This window comes from Salvia hispanica, chromosome 4 (genome assembly GCF_023119035.1).
Source record: "Salvia hispanica cultivar TCC Black 2014 chromosome 4, UniMelb_Shisp_WGS_1.0, whole genome shotgun sequence".
In the NCBI taxonomy this organism is placed as follows: Eukaryota; Viridiplantae; Streptophyta; class Magnoliopsida; order Lamiales; family Lamiaceae; genus Salvia; species Salvia hispanica.
The window spans coordinates 55,088,306-55,115,212 of record NC_062968.1 but is presented as its reverse complement, the minus strand read 5'-3'; the positions used below and the strand labels follow the sequence as shown (position 1 = coordinate 55,115,212).

The following is a 26,907-nucleotide window of genomic DNA, read 5'->3' as shown; positions in this document are numbered from 1 at the left end:
AACACTATAAAAGCTAGATTTATCTCCAATTGCGCAATTTCAATTGTGACCAATGTATCGAGTCCTAGTAAGTGCCAACTACGTTTAGCTTTTGCATAGTATGTATACATGGCGTATGCATTTTCTAACAAGCCCTTTTATTAGTACAAAGTATGAGGTGATGCGGCCCGAGAACCAATATTTCAAGATTAAATTGAAGCTTCCAACAGACTGAATTATTGAGTTTGAGCTAACAAATTGAATAAATTGGGAGTAGTATATTTGTACGGTATGAGAGTGAGCCAAAGATTGAAGACAAAGCAGACTGATTCACGAAGACCTTGCGTGCTAAAAATGTCTAGTTGATGAATAGTTATAGTACTAATAAAAATTAGGGTTTATGTTATTTTTTTTTATGGTAAATATATGTTTCCTAATAAAATAAGAAAGCCAATTGCAAAGATTTGACCTTATTTGATTATGTTTCGTTATAACATTGCATTTTTCTTTATAATTATCTTTAATTCTTGAATTGAATTTTACTTTGCATATGCCAGCCATTTCATTATGAACGAAAATGAGAGATCAGTTGTCAATAAACATGTGGGTGCTAACTTTATTTGTCTCATCTTCGCAAGCATGAATATTCACATTAAGTAACTACAAACATTAAATGAACATTTCTTATTAAGTCCAAAATCACAAAAATTAAAACCTGCATGTTATTTTACACACTACGTGTGTCATATTCTTATATAATTAATAGGTTGCAGAATGCAGGTATAAAAAAATAAAATATTACTAATAATAAAATTATATAAAATATTTAAAATAAATTAAAAAATATCAGAAGATCCAACTTCCAGAATAAACAATGCAGTAAAAAAAAGAGCAATTAAAGAAATAAAAATAAAAGACAAATAAACTCGGAAAAAGCGTATAAAAATCAACACACACAGTGAGTGTGACTATATAAAGGAGTGTGTTAAAGAGCACTAACAAAGGAAGCAACACACTCTCTCTCTCTCTCTCTCTCAAAACCAACTCCCCTCTCGATCAAAATCACATGCTGCTGTGTGTTTCCGCACCTACAACGTACGCGATACCTCTGTAAATATCTATCTCCACACACTTTATAGTGTAGATACTGTATATTTATCTGTAGAGAGAGTGTGTGTGTGTTGGGAGAGTGGGCGCGTGTGTGTATACGAATATGCAGAGATTCAGCGGGATCCAGGCAATGGAGGTGGCGCCGGCGGATCCGGTGGCGGAATGGGCGGCGCCGGGCGGGGAAACAGGGCTTGAAGGTCGAATTTCATCTCAATTTCACTTGGAATTTTCCGAATCGAGGGCGAATTTTTGTAATGTTGAATTCGTTTGGGGTTTGTTTGTTTTAATGCAGAGCCTATGTGGCAATTGGGGCTCGGTGGAGGGCCCGAAGCGTACCCGGAGAGGCCCGATGAGCCCGATTGCATCTATTACTTGAGGACTGGTTTCTGTGGATACGGCAATCGCTGCCGGTTCAATCATCCCCGGGATCGTGGCAAGGTAATTTAAGTTGATTTTTTTTTTCAAGCTATGATTGCTGCGATCATTGGGTAAAGAGTGCGATTTAGTGGGGGTTTGTGGGGATTTGATTCTAATTTGGGGAAAGTATACTTTTATTGTACGCCTACTATGTTTTTTTATTTTGGGGGATCTATTCTGGTTTCTGTCAAATATATCAGTTAACTAGATTGGGGAAAAATTTGCATTTTGAATGATTGTATGAATGACTTGGGTGAAAAATGAGTCTTCTTAGTTTTTCATGCTTTTGGGTAAGGCAATGTTAATCGGGTTCACATGCATTTAGTGAAAGTAGTTGTGTCTGTAGTGACTTGATTTTATGGTAAGTCTGGTAGAATTGGAGCCGGTGTTATGTTTGATGAAGATCATCGTTGTTGTGATTATGAAATAGAAATATTGTAAAGTAGGTAAAGATTTTTATTATTGATCATCTAAATTTGGTGTATATACGCTATTCAGTTTTTTTCCTATCACTGTATTAGGCAATGGGAGCTCTTAGAGCTGGTGGAGGTGAGTACCCGGAACGTGTTGGCCAACCAATCTGTCAGGTATAATTTGTAGATTCTAAATTTGTCTATAAATACTATAAGAAAATGTCTGTTTAATGTTTCTGAGCTGAATTGCAAGAATAAAGTCTTGATGTTGGATGAATTGCATGTGCCACACATAACGCTCTTAAGAAATTGTTTACTTATTTTAAGGATTTCTAGCACTGATCATGAGTTTGAATCCCTGACATTAGCCAAAGTAATCTACAAGTATGCACCTGATGCAGTTCGTCTTTTTCCTGTGTGTTTTGGGAGAGTGAGCCTCCTTTTACTGACACATGGCACTGCATTTGAGTTATTATCTGATATTGTCTGGTTTGTGTAAATTTCTCTGTGGTAGTTTAGATTTTAAAATGGGACATGTAGAAAAAATTTGTTTGCTTTCCAAACTTCATCTTTATGTTGTCATGCTATAATAAAGACAATAAACTTATTGATTGCACAATGCAGACTCCTGTTCATCCTTTTCATGGTTCAAAAATTCAAATGATGCTTTGTTATTCTTGCTACAAATTTCTCGAAGGTCTTTAACTCATAAGATTATGAAAGTACCATTGCCTTAAGCAGCTGGACATATCAGCAACTGGTAATTTGAAAGAGAGATTTTCTCCATGTTGATGATGAGTACTAGTAATTATTTTGATCTAGTAGGAATTCATGTCTTCTGTATTAACTATTGAATGGATTATTAAATGGTTATCATTTTGACAATCTCAAAAATTATAACACATATTTTATCCAAGTTTTGAAAACAGAGGGGTTTTCATTGAGCAGTTGTATCTTTGTTAGTACATGTCAGGTTTTCATTAGAATCACTTATTTAATTGTTTTAATTTGTATACACTTTAAACCCTTTTAAGCTCTCTCATTTTCAATCATTTCTCCATGGAAGCATCCTTTTTTAACATTCTCAGTTGAGCATTATATCTTCTTTGTGAAAATTATGGTCTTGTTCAATTCACCCTTCCCAATGGATTTGTAGTACTACATGCGGGCAGGAATGTGTAAATATGGTGGTTCCTGCAAGTATCATCATCCAAAGCAAGGAGTTGGATCTTCAGCCCCTGTGGCACTGAATTTTTATGGATATCCTCTGCGACCGGTCTGTCTCTTTGGATCATTTCATTCTTGTATATTCTATGGAATTATCTATGGTTTCTTTATACCTTGCCAGCTGTTTCATAGTCTTCTTTTGGCAGGGAGAAAAGGAATGTTCATATTATGTAAAGACAGGGCAGTGCAAGTTTGGTGCCACCTGTAAATTTCATCATCCACAGATGGCCGGGATACCAATGCCAGCCCCTGGTCCTGGGTCTTTCACTGCTTCAGCAGCTATGCCCACACCAGCTATGTATCCAACTGGACCGTCTCCTGGCCATCAATCTTCTCAACAATATGGGGTTATTCAAGGCAACTGGCCAGTTGCCAGGCCTTCCATGCTTCAAGGCTCTTATGTTCCTGGAAGTTACAGTCCCATGATCCTTCCCCCTGGAGTTGTTCCTGTTCCTGGCTGGACTCCCTATTCGGTAGGTGTTGCCGACAATGTAATATTTGATGTCTCTTCTTTTATGCTAAATTCTTGAAGTACATGTACAGGCACCTGTTAGTCCGGCAGCCTCACCAAGTACTCAGCAAACAATTGGGGCAGGCCCGGTTTATGGGATAACACAATTGTCTCCTTCCGCTACTGCCTATACAGGACCATACCTTTCCATTACATCTTCTGCTGGCCCCTCAGGCGGCATTCAAAAAGAACAAGCATTTCCGGAAAGACCTGGCCAACCAGAATGTCAGTACTATTTAAGGAATGGGGACTGTAAATTCGGAGCTACATGTAAATATCATCATCCACCTGAGTGGAGTGCATCAAGGACCAATTACATGCTTAGCCCAATGGGTCTGCCACTACGCCCAGTAAGCATTCATTTTATCTCTTGAAGTTTGCTGAGCTTTTTAACTGCCTATATATGGCAGAACAGGATGATCTGTCTCGGTGTGCCCCTGACACTCTCCGTAATTATTAACTTCTGCTTTTCTATGAAGCATCCACAATTTATATCCATTTAACAATTAGACTTTTTGGGAGGTTTGTGTGGTATTAACACTGCCATTTCTTTTGTTTTCTATTCTGCTAATACTTCAACAAAGGCTGTTACTTCTGATAAACCGAAACCTGCATATGGACGCTCCCAATAGTGCCCAACCCCTCGCTCCAGGATCAACTCTGGAAGTTTGAGTTGTATGAGTTTTGGGGATTTGGAGGCTGCTGTCTCATAGAAATATTTAGTTAACATGTTTTGATGAAGTTTTTCAATGCTGTGGCATTAACATGTTTTGCCTCGATAAAATGTTACTACTATTTTTCTTTTTGGAATAATGATGGTAGTCTTAATTTGCAGAATGTGATTCTTTGTTTCATTTGTATGATGGTAGGCGACACATTTGATATCCTCCACCAAGTAAAATATAGTCACAAATCATGCTTCGTGTTTCTAAACATTGTATGCCCTTTCTCAGGGTGCACCTCTTTGTTCTCACTATGCACAGAATGGAGTGTGCAAATTCGGGCCCTCTTGCAAATTTGATCATCCGATGAGATCTCTGAGCTACAGCCCTTCTGCATCCTCTCTGACCGACATGCCAGTTGCTCCTTACCCGGTGGGATCCACAATTGCAACTCTGGCCCCATCATCCTCATCATCAGATCTAAGGCCCGAGCTGCTTTCCGGGCTCAGCAAAAACACACTGTCGTCACAAATGTCTTCTTTGAGCAGCTCAAGTGGATCAGTTGGCTCAGTATTCTCAAACACCGAGGCTCTTCCTCAGTCATCTGTTCAGCAGTCTGGGCAGGGATCGGTCTCTTCAAGTGGTGGCAGTAGCGCAAGTCATGGTGGTGAGGCACACACATCAAGCTGAAGTGGAAGGGGCCTAATCAAGCAACTTCCACAAAGCAAAGCTCAAGTTTTTGGGTGCCAGCAACCTTCATCCTCTCAGGTCTTAGCACAACCTTAGCTACGTCCATCACTGTTCATAAATATCACATGGCCGTCCCCTTTTGAAATAAGCCATACATATACCTCTCAAAAGATCTAGAAAAATCATTAGCTTTTCAACTTAGTCTTTCAATGACATAAAAGCCCAAAGCCTCCCTCCCCCCACAGCTTAATTCTCGCCCGCTGCTCGAATTTCGGAGCTTGTTGCCTATTTATGCTGTCTTTTCCGGAACGGGAAAGATGAGTCATCGCATTCTTCAAATCTGGATATAATTACACCTCTTTCATCCCAACTTGATCTCCAAGTGAGCATGCTTCTTCTGCTTCCCTTTTTTTGCTTGGGGATCTTATTCTCGATCGATAAACTCAGTCGGAAGTACAGAAGCATTTTATGCTTCCCTTGTATGTAAGATATGTAGTTATGTACTGTATATTATATTTGAATGCTGCTCATAAATTATCCATCAAATAATTCAGAGTAGATCAAGTTGTTTCTTGTACTCTACAGATTTCCTACATGAAATACAGATTTCAAAATAGAGACTGTCCCATGTCAGCTAAATCCCCAAAACAAGGAAAAAAAGATGCAGCAGCATTACTACTAGTTGCTGCATTACTCATAATTTCATCAAAATCTCCCCTATTCTCTTCCATATTAATTGGATTGTTAATCATTGCTGAGAGCTCACAAGAACTCAGCTCCCACTGCTGCTGACTGTCCCACAATCCATAGTCGAATTCTTGGTGTGTAGAAACATCTGCATATGTGTGATCAAGGCTCCATGCCGCCGCAGCTGAATCGGAGGATGAGAAGGAGGTTTCTTTGTTCTTGCTTGAGGAGGTTGGAGAAGGGTTCAAGTAGTTGTTTGGGACAATGCAGTCCAAGTAGCCAGAGCTTGCGTCAGATTTGGACAGGTTGAATAAACTGTCTTGATCATCATTTGGTGAACAAGAAGATTCATGACACGGCTGGACCGGGCCCCGGGGAATCTCGAGGCTCGGAGTGTTGGTGGCATGGTGTTTGGTGGGTTGTGTTGGTGATGGGTGCAAGAAGGATTGGAGCTGGAAGGGGGAGTGGAAAGTGGTTTGATCAGAGTAGATGAAGTTGGTTCTTGCTTGTGTGCCTTTGATGGAGAGGGCTGCCCTGTCATAGGCCAATGCTGCCTCTTGGGCAGTGTCAAAGGTGCCCAGCCAGTGCCTCTCCTTGGTGGTGGGGTCCCGGATCTCGGCCGCGTACCGGCCCCACGGGCGCCGCCTCACGCCGAGGAAGCGCCCCGGCTCCGCCTGCTTCTTGCGGCCGCGGCGGTCGCCCGGCTGCGCCGCTGCAGCCGTGTTGCGCTGGAGGAGTGTGAAGCCTGTGTCAGTGAGGATGGGCTCAAAGAGGGTGAAGGGCTTTTCATGGGAGGGTTTATGTGATGACATTTTTCTTGTGTTTGTGCTTTGTGTATTTTGGTGATGTGTGTGTGTGTGTGTGTGTGAAGAGGCCACTCTTATATAGGCAGTGATTTGGAGTGTTTGTTGTGTCTAGACAACTTTTAATATATTTTTGGAACTACTTATTTAGATCACTGCAAAAATAGAGAAAGAAAAAAAAGTGACCTTTGCCTTTCCGGAATATCAGATTTTTTATTTTGACTAGGATTTCAAGTTTCTAATTTCAATTCTCTTTGACAAAGGGACTTTCAGCTAAAATGTTTCTCAATTTTAGCAACACCTAAAGATAAAAAACTTGAATGCAAATGGAAAGAAGAGGACTTTAGAATTAAGTAAAATAACATTTAAAAGTAATGATATTTCATTTTTGCCTTTCGACTCCCTTTATCCTACATTTCATAACTCATTTTACTAACTCATTTTACAAAGTAAGGCTATAATTCATCTTAAGATGATCTTATTTTCATATTGATTTCGCCAAGCCCCTTCTTTTGACTGTGGTTTCACTGAATAGCATACAATGACAATATATCATGAACATTTTAAACTATTTAAAATAAAATGTATTTGGAATCCAAGAAATATTTCATTGTTTTTTTTTTACTTTGAAAATAAAGAAATTCGGATTATTGGAAAATTATCCCCGCCAAAAATTCAAAATACAAATTCGGCTACAATAAATAGTCTTGCCATAAAATAGCCAAAGCCACATGGCCAACTTTCTTCTTCTTTGATAAAGACAAATTTTTACTTAACTTTGTTTCCATGATAATGCAATTTAGTAGTTCTGATTCCACATAATGCCATGGAAGAATGTTTGGACAAGTTGAGAAACGCAAACACTAATTAAAGACTTGTGATTTTATAAGATTAACTTTAATGGAAACAAAAAGATAACCACAAAGATGTGTTAATTTTTTTGTCTGCATATATTCTTGAGAGACTCGAGAATTTGAAAATTAAGGCACAAAATTTGTGTGCTTTTGGTGAGTTGTCACATGTGTTAATCCGCGTTCGATGCAATTAATGTATAATCGTGTAATAACATTTCTGTCTTGTTCTTCATTTTTCAAAGGGGGGCAGTTAGGGATCTTCATTCACTAAAAATGATTAATCCCAATAATTAATTTAGTGGCATAGTGTGGATTAGTTTAAGTGAGATATTGGAATATGTTAGATTTCCTAGGCAAATGTTTGTGGTACGTGTTATGTGATTAAGGGCATACGTCAAATGTGGGTTATGTATGTTTCTTGGAAATTACCTTTTCATATTTACATACTCCATGTTTTTTCACTATACATAATGTTACAATGTCATTCATTGAAGTGTACCGATACGTGAATGGGAGATCAAGCAAACTTTATAATCAAGGGACTGCATATTTTATCGTATGATTGTTGTCTATATGAGTATCATATGATTCGACATCCTAAATTTTTGACTGAAACAATTTCATTCAGATCTTTTGATGAATCGATTTTGATTAGTATTGATATGCTTTAAGGTAGACCGATGTAGATAATCATATATTCCTATCTTATAAATTATGTATTTCAATTGATCTCAAATTTCTCAACTAGGTTATTCTAAGATACAATTTTGAACCCTCCTCCCTCTGCTCATGATTCCTAATGAAAAATGCATTTGGTGGTTATCTTTTACCCTGACATTATTCCTTGAATAGTATGATATCTTAAACAGGGTAATGGATTTCTATAACATAGCAAGAAACCCCGAAAAATATCCTTGCAATTTATATTAAATTTTAATAGAAAAAATTATATCATAAAATTAATGGATTAGTTAAATCAAATTAAAACTCTGGTCTAGCAAATATCAAGACAAGTGAAGGAGAATAGAAGTTCAAAACCCAAATTATGTGTCATTACAAAATGTCAAAAAAATAGTAAATAAATCATGAATACGTTGAGCATTCGTAAATTAGCATTATCATAAAATCGGCCAAGAAGTAAATAAATAATTATAAAAAGCAAATTGGTGAGTCATGGAGCGGTGCCTTGTCTAGTTAAAGGAGACTTGAAAAAGGCTTATGCAGTCAAAAGGCTTAGGAAAAAATAATCATGAATTAAGAAGAATGGACTAAATAAATAACAACAATTATAATTATGATAGTTAGTGGGCCACTTAGTTAAAAACAAATGTTTTAATTATTAGTTATAAGATTAATAGGTGAAGCTTTTAGCTGATTTTTTTAATGATTTGTTGATTAAGCATATCACATGCCAAAAATTGACATTGGAAACAACATTAAACCATAAGTTATCATCAACTGGGTCAACCCCTTTTTGTCTTAATTTGTCATTTCAAAATTCCATGCTAGCTAGTATGCCACCCACTTCTCTTTCAAAGGCCTATTTTCAGCTGATTTGATTAAAGTTTACGTGGGGTGCTTTTTTTTTTATTTTATTATTATTATTTGTAATGAACGTAAACTTAAAAGTTGTGTTACAGTGTACTCAAACTCGAGATCTTGGTTTCAGAATGAATCACATTATCACTAAATCAATACTCGCACATAACGTCGGGTGCTCTTTTAGGTTTGTTTTGTTGCGTTAGTTTGTTGTTGATTTTGGATAAGCGTTGCTTTTGTTATTGTTTCTATTTTACAAAGTGTTTGTTATGTTGTTACTCATTATCTTATTTACTTGACTATTATGTAGTACTCCGTATCACATAAAATATACTCCATTTGTCTGTAAAATAATGTCTCATTTTGCTATTTCGGTATGTCTATGATATGAAGTGTGATCCACATTTCACTAACTATTTCGACTCATTTTTTTTACAAAGTCAAACAATTTTTATAACCAACATCGAGTCAAAATGGACTACAAACAGAGGACAAAATGAGTATCTATATACATGTATTGATGTCATAAAATAGAAAATTGTAAATAATATGGATCGAATATATGCAATTACACGAATATTTAACCATTATTAAAGGGGGTATGTTTGAGAAATGATATTTGTAATTAAATGTGTATCGTTTGAACATTGGTTTTCATCATATCTGGACTCATCTCACACGAACATATTAATTTAGTAGCAATATATTTTTATTAAAATAGTTACTTTCCCTAATCTTTTCCTCTATCCTTTTCACTTTTCAGTTTGCCACGGAGAAGATATATGACCCCCTTGACTCATCCACTACTCAATTTCATTTTGCACTTTATAGACTATAATCATTAACTTTTAATTTTATTTAAATAAGATGTTTTTATACTACAAAGATTCAACAGTGAAAATGATCGAATTGGATAGAATATAGATATTAAATGTCAAAAACATGTACAGAAACTAGTCTCTCATAACACTAGCACAAACTTATTAGTAGTAGTAATCCCATTAGGACAACTGTGACTAACATATAAATGTGAATTAAATAAGTATTTATCTTAAATAAATATTTATCTTGATATATAAATGGAGTGGGGGGCTGCCTGTTTTCCCGGATTATCGCCGGATTATCGCCGACCACTGTGGGCGATAATCCGGCGATAAAATAGTTTTTTTTTTTTTTTTTTTTTTTTTTTTTTTAATTTCCCCCTATAAATACACACCTTCTCTTCATTCTCTCCCCATCCTCATCCCTTTTCTCTCTTCATTTTTTTTTTTTAATTTTCATCGTTGTAATTTTTTACTCGTGTTTAATACAACGAACTTTATTACTATTATTTGTCTTGTCTTATAAATTAGCTAGCTTTATTATATACAAAAATAAAACAATTAAATTAGTAATGATGTAAAAATGAAATGTTGAGTTAGGGAGAAATAAGGGAGAAACCATTGGAGCAGTTGGCTAAAAGTTGGCTAAAAACTGGGGATAAATTTAGATATTAAATGTGGCAAAAACATGTACAGAAACTAGTCTCTCATAACACTAGCACAAACTTATTAGTAGTAGTAATCCCATTAGGACAACTGTGACTAACATATAAATGTGAATTAAATAAGTATTTATCTTAAATAAATATTTATCTTGATATATAAATGGAGTGGGGGGCTGCCTGTTTTTTCCTTGGTTTTTTTGCACAATCTCCAAAAACATGGACAACTAATATTAATATATATTTAAGGCCATCCAGAATTTAGGGATAAAGATTATGACCTGGACTTTGACCAAATTTTTGAATCAACAATTTCATTTTTTTTTCTTTTTCTTCTTTCTTTCATGTCTTTGTTGTTGAAAATTGTTTTTAAAATTTTCGACTGAAAAGCGAATATAGTAATTCTAATTATAAGAAATTGGTTTTACAAATTGTGTTTGTAGGATGATGAGTGCAACCATCGCTATTAAACAATCAAAATAAAATTTTTAAGAGGATTATATTTTCGCTATGCATATGAATTTTTAAAGAACTTTCATAATTTTTTAAAAAAAAACTATGTGAGATTATCTCGTGTGCGCAGAAGCTTGTCACACACACACATGGAATATATTAGTACATACTATAGTATTTATAATTTTATAGATATTCCATTAAAGTTACAAATATGTTACTTAGCTCCTAATACATTTGAATTCAAAATGAATAAACTATTAAAATGGAACATCTTTGTTTAACGTTTTTTTGCTCTCTCTAAATCTTCTTTTATATCAGTTGAATTATGAAATCATCGTCACTGATATTAATATAAAAGCTCGTTGATTTTCTCCAAAACCAAAAGGACGTTGATGATATTTAAGATGAAAGAAGCACTATTTTTAGGTCCAATTCGATCTTTGAAACCGGCAATTTATTTTTGTTTTATTTTGAAAACAAAAAATTATTTTATTTTGGAAGGGGCTACTTACCCTTCGTAGTGCGAATAAGAATGTTGTAATTAATTATACAATCCCATAAGAAATTGTAATTATGTGCAAACAGTGATGTAATTTAGAAATTGGTAGTTACATTGTTGCTTGAAACATAGGCTTTTAAGTGGGCTTCGTCCGGGCCGGATACAAAACACGGGTCATGCAGATTGTAACATAGTTATCAAACACACAGTTTAAACCCGAATAAGTCCTACTATCTAGGTGTAACATAACTGCCAAACGGCCCCTAACTGTGAATATAGTAGGCAATATGTTGAACATTTATGAAATTATTGGCCTGTTTGAGCAGCAATGAAGTGAGATTAAAGTGTTTTCATGATAATGATTATAATCATCAACTTGATTACATTCTCAATTTAATTTAATTTTTAGCCTTGCACTATTCGAGTAATTAATTTACTTATGTTGACATAAAACTTTTTTACCAACTTGAAATGAAATATAACAAATCCAAATTTAAAAATATAAATATAGAAAATGGAAAATGAAAATGAAACAAATGAAAAGCAGAAGATTTCACACAAATCACACGCTGCCTATTCCTAGGAAGCGGGATTATGTGACCAACGCCGCAACGACACGTCATCCCGTTATATTCAGACAGCCAGTTGAGTTGACACGTAAGCACTGTTCCATTGCAATCCTGTGTAGCTACGTGTCAACCAGCCAGAGCCTCTCCGCCTGCCACGTCGACCGAGTTTTTCACTGATATAAATAGTAACATCGATTTTGGTGTACGGAAGAAAGGTGGAAAGATTACTAGAAACAGTAAAAGTGAATCTTAGGATATGTAACTCATAGATTTTCTCCCTACCTAAACTCTATAGCAATCATCATTTATGAATCCAATAGATTATAAGTAGACAGTAATATATCAAGTGATGTTACGTTTGGTTAATTTGATTGATTCTATTAATATTTTCGATTTAGTTAATGATTTGAACGGTTGGATAAAGTTTGACCACTTATGTTTAAATTGCATACTCCCTCCATGCTATTGTAGCAAAGACATTTCTTATCGAGACGGAGATTTAGAAAAATTGTGTTAAAGTGAGTTAAGTAATGGAAGAATGAAGTAAGAAATGAAAAAGATAGAGAGATAAAGAGAAAATAAAATAAGAGAGAGTAAAGTAAGTTAGAAAAAATGTGTTGACTTTTATTAAAAAAAATGACTCCATTATTATGAAATGTACCAAAATAGCAAAATGATTCCACTACTATAGAACGACGAATAGTAGTACTTTGTAGAGTATTACTTATAGTTGACACGAATTTTTTTGGATGTCTTATTCTAACTGCTATGTTTTCCAAATTAAAATATCTTGTTTCTATTCCACTTAAAATGGGAGGAATATTTGACTCGGGATGTGATCAAATGAAAACTCTAAATATTGTACAAACTCAAAACTATGATCCGGACCATTGAAAAATGTCAACAGATCAAAAAAAACATCAACAGGAAAATTTCAACAGAATTTCAACGGTAGTCAATGATTGATTCTGTGTTGATATTTTGTTGATACTATGTTGACATTAAAATCTTGAATTTTACACTGTATTTATATTGTATTGAAACTGTGTTGAAGCTGTGTTGAGGAGTTTTGAGTTTTGTACAATATATAAGTTTGCATTTTATCACTACTCTTTATATATTAGTGGGAAATACGGAGTAATATATTTTAGCAACTAGACTATACTTCATCATCTAAACAATACTCATTCCATCTCTACTATCAAGACTTTTGATAATAGCTGACACTCATTCCATCTCTACTATCAATACTTTTAATAATAGCCGACACATGTTCGAATATAAAATTGATAAAAATATACTCATAAGATAGATAGAAAAAATGAGTGATTGAAATTTTGTTAATAGAAAATAAAACATACAATAAAGAAGCTAAGAATGAGACTAATTTTTGTTACTAGATTTGAATAATGTGTCAATAATTTATGAGGATATTATTATAACAATATTATATTATAAGACGATACAGGTGATTATTCTTGGTTATAAATCCAACCATGGTTGGATTTAGTCATTTTCACATTTGTTATTAAGCTTCATGGCTGATTATTTTGTATGGGCTGGGCTGATATTTTTATTCGTTGGGCCAATTTTGAAGGAGATAGGCAATCAAAACTTAAACACCTTTTTCCATTGAATATTGAATGTCACAACTATCATAAAATAATTACTACTAATAATAAATAATTATCTCACTAATTTATAGTATAAACTTTTTTTTCCATATAATTAATAATTATCTGTTTAAATCAGAAAAGTTGGATTTTTTTGGACCATAATGCCGTTACAGGCAAACCTTCACTTTATTTACATCTAGATCTAGACTATATGGAATATATACGTCCACCAACTGTGAACTAATATACTTCGATATTCTTATTTCATTTTCCTTGAATATCTTATATTAAGATGGTGTTCAGTTCGTTAGATAGATAGATAACTACAATAGTATTTATCTATGATTAAATTTAATCTTATAAGTGTAGGTAAGATGATTATTCATGAAATATGATCTAATTTTAAAACTATGAAAGCGGACCAAAATATATTATCATAGGCCAAGCTTTTGATAAAAATACAATAGAACAAGAGATAGTATAACATTAGTCATAGTCCTTACATACAATTAACCATAGCCAATAATTATACTCCATCAATTATCCCTCAAATATTAGGTGTAGTACATATTTTCACTGCCAATAATATTATTTTCTTTTTGGACCATTGAAAAATTGTCATTCTATATCTCTACAATGAAGTGGATTTCATTTTTCACTAAAAATATTTGAATTATTATAAATTGTAAATTGGACCTCCCAAATTACATTTATTACAACTCAACCCACTAAAGTCAAATTACAAAAGATCTGGGGTCATAGTAAAGATTGAGAAACATTATGGACCTAATCGCAAATACAATCTTAACACCGATTTCAAATGTAACGAGCAATTTCGTCACACACAACACACAGCTCACGAAGCACTCCAACTGCTCGATGGATGTTCCCAAAGACCAATTGAACACTCTTCTCGATCATGGCCTCTTCTCTTCCGCTCAAATTCTGGTACAATTCGCGTTATCTCGAATCAATCCCATAAAAATTGGAGCTCGCGTTCTTACTGAATATACCTTTTATTTACTAATCAGCCTTTTTTACGGGAATTTGATATTTGCTGTTTGCTTGAACTAGGGCTGTTTTGCTGTATCTTCGACGTCGATAAATCCTGAGACGAGCCCTCATCTGAAAGCTGAAAGCTTGGTACTTTGCATTTGTTATTTATTGGTTTTGGGTTTATTGTTTTTGAACTGCAGTGAATTTGTTTTGGTAATGGCTGTGTGGTGACAGGTTCTGTTTGGTGATTCGCTCTTTCGAGACAAGGAGTATCGAAGGGCAATTGTAAGATCATGCTTATGTTGAGCTTGCTATTATCTTGATTGATTTGTGTTCTGTATATTTGTGAAATTTCCAAAATCTGTAAATGGAAAATCATTTAATTTCATTTTAGATGACTCTTTTATAGCGACGTATAAATGACAACCCGTTGTTGTTGATACAGTATGAATACATGCTCACATTGGCTGTTTATCTTACAAGCCCGACTAAGCATTTTGGATAACAATAGGGTGATGATAGATTCCTCACTTTGCTTCATAGCTTTTAAGTCCAAATGTTGTCTTTAGGTTCTTCTAAGTTGGTGATTTACTAGTGCATTGGGAGCTATTGGATCTTTAAAGTTGATGTCAGTGTGGACTCTTTACCCTCGTAAAATATGCTCTAAGGATATCGTCTTTTGGAAACCAAGTATCTTGCATGTCCACTTTATGCAATGCCAAAAACTTGTAGGAGTATTCTGCTTCTGTTTTCTGTAGAGGGCTGCTTCTTTTTACTTAACATATGCTAGACAATGTGACCCATGATTAGGTTTATTATTTATTCTCTGTTGGTGCATTTCCATCTAAGTTTTTTGCATCTTTCAACAGCAAGTATATAAGCAAGCCTTGCAGTACCACAAAATACTACCAAAGCAGAGTGCAAATTCAACTCCAACGCCTCGGAGCACATTATCAGCATCTAATAGATCTTCTTCTCCAAATTCATGTAACACTTCACCAATAAACGAAAATGAGGTGATTCAGTTCGTAAATTCTTCTGGATATTTTTAGATTGCCAAAATCAAATTGACCATCTGCATCAATTTTGTTATTTTAAATGCAGGTGAAATTCAAGGTTGCCACATGCCATAGCTCACTCGGTGAAAACAGAGCTGCTATTGCTGAGGTTTGTAGTTGCTACAAGTTAGATATGTTTTAAATTGCTTATACTTGGACCAGTTCTAGGTACTTTCTTGTATCGATGGTGCCTTAAAACTATAGCATTAAAGATAAATTGACAAAATTTAAATGAATGAACAGATGGAAGGAATCCCAAGCAAGTCAAGAAATCTGGAGATGAATCTTATGATGGCAAAGCTTTATCGGAATTCTAGGCATAATCGAGCTGCAGTTGGATGTTTTAAAGAGTGTTTGAGGTTTGTTACCTTGGTATAACAGTTTTATACAACCTGCAAGCTTCTTGGCTTACTTCATATAGTGCTAAGTTGCTGGCAAAATGTTTGGAGTGGAGATGTTTAACCTTCTTGGAAGACAATTACTCACCCAACATATTTCTTTTCTGAAAGCCTTTGAGAATTGATGCTTCTAGTTTAAGTTTTTATGGTCCAAGACTCCAAGTGCATAATTGTTTTTTATGTCACACTTGACATTTTATGATAAAGGCTCAACTTGCATTTTGTCATTTCTGGACAATGTGATGCTAATAATCACGTCTCTCTCCCTTTGTGATATGAAGAAAATCTAGTTTGCCTGTCGTTACATTTTTTAAATGACATTACTGGAGAGAATTTGATTAACACTGCCAATATATTATGTCATGGATGTTGACAGGAATTGTCCTTACGTATTTGAGGCCATCATAGCTTTGGCCGAATTAGGTGTTTCCGCAAAGGATATTATTTCATTGTTTCCTCAGGTTTGTTTCGTAGTCTATATATCTCATTTCTTTTTTATTATTGTTTCCTATTTCTGTGATTCTGTACTTCCCAGTTTAATGGATATGTTGGTGCTTACAAGACATCTGGTACACAACTTTCTAGTCATGCAAGTTAAATATTTGATCTGAGGCTAGCCAGCTTAGATTTAGGTCAAGCAGTAGTCTTTTTCTTCTGATAGTAATGTTAGTTTTCCTTTTATGACACCTGACCTTCTCACTACTTTTTGTTATCTTCAAAGAAATATGGGTATAGTATCCTTCATAGTTAACCACTTGTGGTTTGCCCTTATAAGGTCTATCTGTCATGACTCCGTTCTTGTCAAGCATGAATTTGACTCATTAATTTCTGAAATCCATGTACTTGCCTCTTTCAAGCTACATGTATCAGAATTTTCAGAAATATATGTCTCATAACTATTCTCTCATCCTCTTCATTTTGTACAATAATGTGTGTTGAGGTAAGTAGTAAATTTACATAACAATGCAACATATTTTCCTTATATTCGTAGAAGCTTTAGACCTACTAATCTTTTCATGCTGCGTTAAGTATTTCTTGTTAAAGCAAAAATCCTAAATGTTTACCTACAATCTTATTTCTGACATCCCAGACACCGAATAGAAGTGGAAGACCTCCTTCTGATCATTTTGATTCAAGTCGCTGGCTGCCAGTAAGTTATTTATACAGTAGAGTTATTTACAACTTTGGGATGTAGTATATTATAATCTCTTGATCTTATTTTATATAGATATAAAGTTTTTGCTTCCATGATAGTATTATGAAAGTTCTCATCGTATGAATTTATCATCCCCTTTCCTATGACAAACATTGACCTTTCTAGACGCCTTTTGCTTTCTTTTGGGAACGGTTTGTTCTAAACCATGAATTTTAGCAAAACATTTCTTCTACCATTCTCTTGTTTGCCTTCTATTGAACTTCATATCGCTGAGTTCTTTTGTGCACTGTAATAGCATTTCCCCTACTTTTGGTGCAGCGCTACGTTGAAGCCCAATGTTGTATTGCTTCAAATGATTACAAAGGTCTGTTTATGGCTGTATATTTTCTTATGTTCATTATAGTATGCCCATGCATGCCACAATGATATTCTAATTTGTAATATGAGGCAGCCCTTTCCTGGGAAGCCGGATTGGAACTTCATTGGGATATACTGCAGCGAGTTCATTATACATTCTAGTAATCTAATTTATCAACATGAATTCTTGATTGGACAAATGACTTACCCTTTTTTTCTTATTTGCTTTTCCTTGGTTGTCAGGTGGGCTTGATCTATTCTCGGAACTGCTACAACGATTTCCTAACAATGTCCACATATTACTCGAAATGGCCAAGGTCTGTGGGATGAGGCCTAACAGTTTAAAAATGTTCTCAGCTGCATGCTGGTCTTTGCAGTAGCTTTAGACCAAGTTTTTGTGACTCTGCAATTATTATTTTTTGACACTTATGTTAATTGCTTTTCCGAAGGTTAAAGCTGTCATAGGAAAAAATGATGAAGCCATCCTGGATTTTGAAACCGTGAGTAGTTTACTTATATTCATGCAATAAAATCTATGATAAACACAGTAAAATTAGCAAATGGCTTATGCAGGTCATGTCAATTGATCCATATGTTATGACATATATGGATGAGTATGCTATGCTTCTGAAGCTCAAGTCCGATAATTCTAAGTTAACTAAGTTAGTTCATGATCTCTTGAACATCGATCCAGCAAAACCTGAAGTTTTAGTGGCCTTAGCTGTTCTGTGGGAAAAGAAAGATGAGAGAGGAGCTTTAACGTATGCTGAGAAGGTTAAGTTTCTTTTCTTTGAGCTGTTTAGATTGCTACAAGTACTTTATGATCATTATCTATTTACCATAAACAGAGCATCCGCGTTGATGAAAGGCACGTAGCTGGTTACATAATGAAGGTATGACGATCTATTTTGAGCAAGAATTAAAAATGCACAGTTTCATCTCCATATTTCTTAGATTTTATATAAGTTTTTAGCATTTGTATACCTACCAATTTGAGATTCTCCAGGGAAACCTTTTGTTGTCACTGAATCGCCCAGAAGCAGCTGTCATCGCTTTTAGGGGAGCTCAAGAACTAAGGCCTGATCTGCGCTCATATCAAGGTACGTTAAAACAATTGACTGATGTATCACATTCTGATGTTTGCCGAGTTGATATGTCTGAATATCTTTTCAGTTGATCAAATTCATGTAACAAGAGGGCATATAATGGAAGTCTTAGAGTTATATTGCAGGTTTAGTTCGTTCATATCTCGCCGTTTCAAAAGTGAAAGAAGCTCTATTTACAGCAAGAGAGGCAATGAAGGCGATACCTCAATCCGGAAAGGCTCTGAAACTAGTTGGGGATGTACATGCTAGTCACGTCGCCGGGAGAGAAAAGGTATATGCCTATGTCCCCCCCCCCCCCCACACATTCCATGTATTTACGTATTTTATTTAGTGCATACCCATCATAAATGAGTTTAAACATGATGGATTCATCAACGATCTTGTCTCTAATTCTGAATCTTAGCATACCCAAGTTGGTACCCTCATTGTAACTAGGATTAATTAGGCACATTTTTTTGCATATTTTTCCAGGCAAAGAAGTTCTACGAATCAGCCCTAAGACTTGAACCAGGTTTTCTTGGAGCTGCGTTGGCTTTGGCTGAACTCCACGTCATGGAAGGTCGAAATGGAGATGCAGTCTCCCTCTTGCAGCGTTATTTGAAAGATTGGGCCGATGATTGTTTGCACGTCAAGCTCGCTCAAGTCTTTGCAGCAACAAATATGCTTTTAGATGCCCTTTCACATTATCAAGCAGCGTTGAGGTAAATCTCTCTTCTCTGTGTACTTCCGGCATTGTGCATTACAATCTGCTGAATTTGGATTTATTTCAGAATAAATCCCCACAATGAAGCTGCCAAAAAAGGACTAGACCGCTTGGAGAAGCAAATGAAGGTCTGCATTTTATGTCTGTTCCCCTATAGAGCTCGAGCATATATGCTTTAACGATTCATTCTAATCGAATCTTGGTTTTTAGGGAGTTGATCCTGATGCACCTGAAGAAGACGAAGATAATGAGGTTGATGATGTCGATGAAGATCAAGAAGAGGGCGAGCCATTATGATTCAAATTATGTTACTAACTTCATCCTATTGATCAAATTTGTTGTGGCATATAAAAGTTTCATCATGACTAGAAATATCATGTAACATCGATGTCACGAAATTGTAGAATTCCACATTCAAACTGTCAAAAATCTAGAAAATTCTTAGGCTGGGCAGAATAATATATACATCGTTGAAAACACACACTACAATGTGTGACAAATCTGACCCATGTACCAAAATAAACAGATATTACAAGCATAAATGTAGGAGAAATAGATACTTATATCCTAAACCTTAAAACCTACATACATACTACATCTGATAAGGTTTCCTAGGTGTTGGTGCTCGAGTCTCGAGTGACTGTAACCTCTGTTTCAGATGGAATACTTCGACCTGAAAATTGTTGATATAATTCAAAGTCAATTAAAAAAGGCAACTTTATGAAAAAATATGATTGATTGCAAGAAAAAGTAAGAGTGATTGTATTTCATGATTTATGATCTGGGAATATACCTGTAGCTGGAATGCTCTTGCACGCTCCCCAGCAAGGACCCCTCTAGTTGAATGTAGTTCCTGCAACACGTAGCGTTGGACAAAAGACATGTTTATGATCTGAATTCGGAATATGAATAGGTAGATTTGATCTTTGTAAGTGTAAGCACAGACTGCAGACCTTTTGTGTATCATCCAAGACAGCCTTGAGGAAAGCCACATCATGCTCTAGCCTCACGTTGTCAGAGTGGACGATGTTAGAGAGGCTGTTAGCCTCCTCCTGTGCCAACTCAATACTGGTTAGCTTCTCTTTAAGCAACTCCATTTCCTTCATTGCGTCTCCCAATCTTTTCTCCATCTCCTGTCGACTTTTGTTGGCAGACGATGAGTTCTTCTCAGCTGCTTCGCGAGCAGCTATTGCAGCTGCCAATTGTCCTTCAAGAATGCTGTTCTTTCTTAAAAGGCTGGCTAGTTTAGCCTCGTGCGTCTGGCAAACACCTGATGAATCTGTTGTTTCATGGCATAAGAGTTCTTCGCCTTCTAATCCTAAACTTCCCCTTCCTTGTTTATCAAAACTCAGTTTACCAGATTCAGCAATGGGAGATGCTTCTTCTGCATTTCCAGCACCCGAGTCATATGGTTTTGTGGCTTGTTCCATCATCTGCAGTTGTACCGTGCTTTTGGTTAATTTTCTGCTCGACTAAATGTCATCTCGTGACATTTCTTACATATCCTTGTTTTAGTGTGTAATAACTTATACTATTAGTACTTTGGATATAAGATAAAACACGACTAGTTTTCGACATATACTGAGGATTAACAAGCATGAACCTACTTGTAACTATTTTTGGTCACAAAATTGTGATATTGCAGTGATGGAGACCATATGTAGCTTACCCGAAATGAATTTTTGTCTTCTAAGCTCTTTGTTGTGGTCACCTCCGCAGTCTCCTCGTTATAAAATTGTTTGCGAAGAGAGACGTTTCCAGTGGCAGAGTTTGGGTCGACAAGTAAGGATTCTGATAGGGATTTCCGACCAGATCCATGTTGTTCGATGGCTGATGCCAAATTAAGTTTCGAGACAGTATCAAAATTGGTACTAATAGAAGCATTGCCTGGTTGAGCTGACAATGTTGAGTTATTGTTGTTGTTGTTCTCCGACAACAAGGTTCCAGCAACTTTACTCAAAGTCGATCTTCGGATCATTGATGATTCAACCTTTTCCATGATAAGTACCTCAACCTATCACCAAAGTGGGAGGAATTAAAACCTACAAAAGGTAACCGGGGCAATATAAATGAGCAAAGTTGCACCTGGTTTGATGGATCTTTCTTTGTACCACCAAATGCAACAAGGAAATCTCGTTCCTTATGCTGCACAAGAACGAGACTAAAACCCTGCATTCCAAAGAAGAATAGGAGTTTGTTTTCCCTTTCTGATAATTACTGAACAAAAACTTAAATGCATACAATATGAGAACCAAAAACATAAGAATTTAACCAGCAGCATAGTTCAAGACCTCAAGGAGATTTTATCCTAATTTATTCAAACAACTTATGCCACAGCCCCTAACTGACCGTCTAAGATGCTGCAACGTGGGTCTGTTAATTTTGCATTAAGAAATATGAAATAGGAGTACCTATTTGACCTCACATTGATTGGACTCCTCTAAATATCTATCAAAGTGAAAAGGACAATAACGTGCCATAAACAGTGAATGGCAATGTTAAATATGGACATATTCACAGTAGCACTTAAGGGACCATAACAGAAATATCAAGACAAACCTTGTTCGTAGTGATAGAAGATGGAAGCGATGCAACAGCAACTGACCAAGTATACTTCAAAACATCAAATATCAAGGTCTCTGCAGGCCCTGTATGGAGATTTGTATAAGGGGAGTTAGGAGAATTCACAGGCTGCAAAACTCTTACGGCTTACTGAAAGTGAGTTAATTAGAACAACTTTCTTAAGACTGACTAACGAAAAGTTCTCAAATTGGTCTTTAGCTTACAAAGAAAGTACTATAGTAGTATACAACATCAAGAGAACTTTATGATGGCAGCAGGATTAGAACTCGAGAACAAGGAATGAGTTACTAAATAGACACATACTTTTTTTCTTGCTACCACCACCCGTGATGTACCATTTTGTTCCACAGAGCGCTCCACTACAACCAGCTCTAGGCGATGGGTGAAATCCGTGCACTTTGATTCTTGTCCATACCATCTGAAGGGAACATTTATGCACAAGTAAGAAGTTGCAGACTGCCAGTGTCGATATTCTGGTTATAGTAATCTGAGAATGCAGAGCAAACTCTGATATGTCATATGAAGAGAGTGTTTACTGACCGCCTCAAAGTCAAGAGAGTACAAGTCATTCAAGGTTCTAGATTTTGATGCCCCACCAAAAACAAAGAGTATTTTGTCATTATAAAGAGCAGCAATATGATTTGATCTTGAGCATGGTCTTGGGCCCCTGCACATGAAATACCCTACTGATATATCTGAATGAAGGAATGAATCTTCTAAGCATATTGGAATCACAAAAGACAAAAAGCCATCAGAGATATTAGAGACTTCTCATTAGTTAACAATTCGTATTTCAACTGCAGAGCTTATATACACAGCCATTCATGAACAACTTACGTGCAATGAAGAGGAAGCCATGTTAGAGATTTTAGATCAAACATATGAAGATCGTTGAGCTTCCTCCTTTTTGTATCCTCGCCTCCAAATAGAATTAGAACGGAGTTTGCCCTGACAACTGTATGGCCACTACGTGCAGTCTGCAATTTGTGTCAACTTGAGTTAGTACTAATAAATGTCACTAACAAACAGGTTGTTTCTTGGCTCTCAACGAAGAAGGGGTAAGGAAATGCAAAATTGGCTAGAAATTTAGTATAACATATGTTATGAGAAGAGAAACAAAATGCACGTATTGACAACATTCTCAGTATACAAATGCTTTTTGTACATATTTTCTTATAAAACCAAAATGAGATAACAATAAAATGACATGGTGAATAAACATATAATGACCAAACACAACAGATCCTCAATAGATTAAGAAAATTTGAGGCAAAAGGTGCAATGTGATAGACCGTATATATTACTGCATTGTCCAATGAACTAATATGATGCACTATGCAACTCTCTCCATTCATTTCAGGAAGCATTCAAATGAGACTTCTGCATGGAACCAAGGTGTAAAATATGGAGAACCAAGTTTTTGGTTCACACTACTCTCAGATACATTGATGTAGTGGAAAGAATAGCATCATGCCTCAAGAAATAGTGGTAGGTGTTTATTTATGTTAAATCTATTAACTGTGGAGGGAAATTACCGGAATGTCTCCCTTCGCTTCAATAAGTGACCAACATTCTGCTTCCATGTCAAACGCCCAGACTGCTTGAGATTAAATATATGAGGATGATGGATCAAATCTTGAATTGAAAGATCGGCTAAGACAGTTCTAAGTTTCCAACTATAGCAGACCAGAAAGAGGATAACCTGACACTCTGTCGCTCACTGATTCGGTTTTCCCTCCAATAAGAAGCACTTTCTTGCCCCAAGGAACCTAGAAATTGACAAACTTCAGTAATTATGAACAAAATAACAGTGCCGTGAGGAGTTGTTAGGAATGTGGTTGTACCAATGCGTGGCCTTTGCATGCTGGAATTTTTAGAGGAAGGCTAGTAGGAGAAAGGTATAGCTTTGACGAAACAGGAGTCCACGAAAATCTGTCAAAACTGAGTACCTGACAAAAATAGAAAGAATTAAAGATACTTCGACTTCATAATGCAGAATTATGCCGCAGATCTATAGAGTTATCGACCAACATGGTAGGCAATATGAAATTATGCTTTTGCTCAACCACGTAATCATGATCAGATATGATAAATAAGCTGTTCTATTTAATTAAAATGTTAACTCAAAACTATATGCACTTTTTTAAGAAAGATGTCCTCATCGAGATACCTGGACATCTTCCAGCAGCCCATTTGAAGATTCACCGCCAACCACGACCATCTTGTTCCCTATGACTGCAGCTGCATGCTATTGACAGTATTTTCAAAATTATCAAACATTGTGTCTGAAGAAAGAAACCAACACAACTTTCAATTGAATTTATCTTGCAAAGTGAAGGATCAAAGTACTTCACATTGAACCGGGGTGTAGGCTTCTCTCCGCTGATGGAAAGAACCATCCAATTCTCAGAGCCACCTGAAGCGCAGTTGTTAAGCTCTGTCCCATTAGATGAAGAATGGAAATTCAGATCATCAGCTTCACTATTTGCAGCTGCAACACCTTCTCCCTATCATGATAAACCACCATAAATAAACAGTTAATCTGATACTACAAAATTTGAACAGAATATATCAAATCCTCACATTGGAACTATTAAATCTCTTGGTGGGCCTTATCGGACTTCTCGTCCCCTGTGCAGTGTCGGAGAGTTGAACCTTTAATCTGATGAGAACACAAAAATAATACACTCAGTTTGTTAGAGCTCATCTTTGGATTTCACCTAATTGTTTCTGATATTTTTATACAATCATAAAAAGGCCATCACATCCTAAATTAATAAAGTCAGAAGCAAAGAAACAAAAAGTTCAAAAAGACACAGTGGCCTTAAATTAATGTGATTCAGCTGAAAAGTAGTATACCTTTTTAAAAGACACAATTATAAATTTCTAAAGACTTAACTTTCACTAACACATCAAGCACATAAAACTAATTATTTCTCCCACTATCACAAAACAGACTTAAAACCTTCAGATTACCCAGCATTGTTCCACAATTCGACATTCCTATAAGCAATTTTCTTAATCACAAAAAATTTCAATACCAAAACCTAACTCAAAAAATTCCAAAAACACACACAATCATTGAAAAGCTCCCACCTTTCCAACTCTGCTCTTCACACACACACCAAACTCACAAAATCAACACAATGTAAATGCACAACACTCACCTCCCAAGCTTCATTCTTCTTCTCGAAAATCCAAACATGTTTCCTGAAATCTGAAAACTCCTCTGCTGATCAGACCTTCGCAGAAACAAACCACATTATCCCATGAGCTTCAATGCGATTAAAAAACTGTATCTATACTCGATTAAACTTACAAAAACTCACGCAAACAACTCGAATTGAGCTTAGGGCGAGAAGGGGACAAAATGCAGTGGAAACGCAGGGATTTTTGGGGGTATGTTGTGTGTATAGATAGATAATGGTTATCTCAGCGCTGCAGTAATTACACCCAGCTGCGTACGTTAGCGACCTGTCGAGTGTACTGGTGTTGACTTGTTTTTTTATGAAGACGAGGGGTGGGGGATAACGTGCGCCGAGGGTGCGGACGGGTTTTGGACTGGTCACGTGCGGTTACCTTCTCTACAGTTCGATGCATTTTCTGAATCTTTCACTTTACTTGCTTTTACGAAGTTCAACTTTTTGGGGGTGAAAAGGTGAAAACAGTAAAATGGGAAAAAGCGTGATAGCTGTTGTCCATGTTATTTTGTGCGGATTTTAGCTAAAACAGTCTCTTTTAATTCATAGGAAAAAGCGTGATAGTTGTTGTCCATGTTATTTTGTACGGAATTTATCCAAATTCATCTCCTATAATTCATTGGTCACATTTTTTTAACTCCTCCTTGGTTATAAATTAAATGGAACAGAAAATTAAGTTCAAATAACATAATACATGTCACACTTTTCTTTTTAATTTGTATGTCACATTTTTTTTAGAAAAAATTTTCTCTCATATTAATATAAATATATTATTTTCTCTTTCCACTTAACACACAAAACATCTCCTAAAATCTTATGTCAATCTCCAAGTGTGTCATCATCTATTATGGGACAAAAAGAGTATATTTTATACTCCTATTACTTTTACCAGAAAGAAAAATGTACTACTCCTCACTTTAAATGAAACAAAGGAAGTATATATGATCTCGTTTTTTGTTTTTAAATTTTTTATTTTGTAATATGAGTATATTTTTTATTTGAATTTTGATATACTCCATTTGTTTCTAACAAATACTCCTCCTGTTCTATAATAGGAGCAGTGGCGAATCCAGAATTCATAAATGGAGAGGGCGAAATATATATTAGTAGGTCGGTTTAGGCCGAAAATAACAATTTTTTTCGATTTTTGGGGAGACGTCGGGGCAAACGGAGGGGGCGGACATTGTAATTTTACGTCCGAATAAGAAGAAATTAGTCGCACGGAGGGGCGAAATATATATTAGTAGGTTGGTTTAGGACGAAAATAACAATTTTTTTTTATTTTTGGGGAGACGTCGGGGCAAACGAGGGGGCGGACATGGTAATTTTACGTCCGGATAAGAGGAAATTAGTCGCACGGAGGGGGCGACCCTGCCCCCCTAGATCCGCACACTTGGTGTGAGCAAGGGTTTTAAAACTATATAAAATAGAGGGTTTGAAAAGATAATGGAATATGAGCTCCACTTCTTTTATTGATTTTATAATAGAATGAGAGTGAAATGAGTTAGTGGAATGTGAGACCTACTTATCATTTATTATGATAAAAGTAAAGTGTGACTCTTATTATAGGACGAACCGAAATAACAAAATATATGACTTTTATCGTGGGACCGATGGAGTATTACTGATGGCGCTAGGTAACTAGGAGATACTCATTCGTCTCATGTTAGTTGAATTGTAGTAGTATTCATTCGTCTCAAGATAGTTGAACAATTTTTTACTAAAAAAATTGTCCTCTCCTTCTTTCCTCACTTTTTTTCTTACGCTGAATTATTTGGTCATGTGATTAAAAATTTGTTTAAACTATAACATCAATCACTTAGTTTTTAAAATTA

General features: G+C 35.7%; 4 protein-coding genes across 8 annotated transcripts; 2 read left to right on the top strand and 2 right to left on the bottom strand.

Annotated features, from left to right (window-relative positions):
- The first annotated feature begins 973 nt into the window (after positions 1-973).
- On the top strand, positions 974-5,586 carry LOC125223263 (zinc finger CCCH domain-containing protein 34). Its single transcript, XM_048126332.1, has 7 exons — positions 974-1,286; positions 1,382-1,527; positions 2,028-2,093; positions 3,076-3,195; positions 3,293-3,619; positions 3,690-4,007; positions 4,611-5,586. Exons 1-7 carry the CDS (start codon positions 1,193-1,195, stop codon positions 5,007-5,009), a joined length of 1,470 nt encoding a protein of 489 aa, XP_047982289.1. The 5' UTR covers positions 974-1,192; the 3' UTR covers positions 5,010-5,586.
- Positions 5,587-5,617: 31 nt separating this feature from the next.
- On the bottom strand, positions 5,618-6,518 carry LOC125223264 (ethylene-responsive transcription factor ERF086). Its single transcript, XM_048126333.1, has one exon. It carries the CDS (start codon positions 6,506-6,508, stop codon positions 5,618-5,620), a length of 891 nt encoding a protein of 296 aa, XP_047982290.1. The 5' UTR covers positions 6,509-6,518.
- A 7,826-nt stretch (positions 6,519-14,344) lies between these two features.
- Positions 14,345-19,768, top strand: LOC125222687 (anaphase-promoting complex subunit 7-like). Its single transcript, XM_048125442.1, has 18 exons — positions 14,345-14,463; positions 14,590-14,658; positions 14,746-14,796; positions 15,381-15,527; positions 15,616-15,678; positions 15,813-15,928; positions 16,344-16,428; positions 17,058-17,117; positions 17,442-17,487; positions 17,724-17,797; positions 17,930-17,980; positions 18,054-18,254; positions 18,329-18,373; positions 18,487-18,580; positions 18,712-18,857; positions 19,058-19,287; positions 19,357-19,417; positions 19,500-19,768. The coding sequence occupies exons 1-18, from the start codon at positions 14,395-14,397 to the stop codon at positions 19,584-19,586; spliced, it is 1,695 nt and encodes a 564-aa protein (XP_047981399.1). The 5' UTR covers positions 14,345-14,394; the 3' UTR covers positions 19,587-19,768.
- Positions 19,710-25,320, bottom strand: LOC125222686 (acyl-CoA-binding domain-containing protein 6). 5 transcript variants are annotated; one of them, XM_048125440.1, is made up of 18 exons: positions 25,192-25,320; positions 25,040-25,114; positions 24,456-24,534; positions 24,227-24,379; positions 24,043-24,120; positions 23,717-23,821; positions 23,575-23,641; positions 23,408-23,469; positions 22,710-22,849; positions 22,413-22,539; positions 22,176-22,290; positions 21,849-21,937; positions 21,375-21,458; positions 20,959-21,303; positions 20,647-20,722; positions 20,243-20,568; positions 20,083-20,142; positions 19,710-19,962 (listed from the first exon to the last, which is right to left on the bottom strand). In XM_048125440.1, the coding sequence occupies exons 2-18, from the start codon at positions 25,075-25,077 to the stop codon at positions 19,882-19,884; spliced, it is 2,025 nt and encodes a 674-aa protein (XP_047981397.1). In that variant the 5' UTR covers positions 25,078-25,114; positions 25,192-25,320; the 3' UTR covers positions 19,710-19,881. The 5 variants fall into 5 exon arrangements, with proteins under 5 accessions (XP_047981397.1, XP_047981393.1, XP_047981394.1 ...); XM_048125436.1 differs by having other exon boundaries at positions 20,243-20,722; XM_048125437.1 differs by having other exon boundaries at positions 20,243-20,722; positions 25,202-25,308.
- Positions 25,321-26,907: the final 1,587 nt, after the last annotated feature.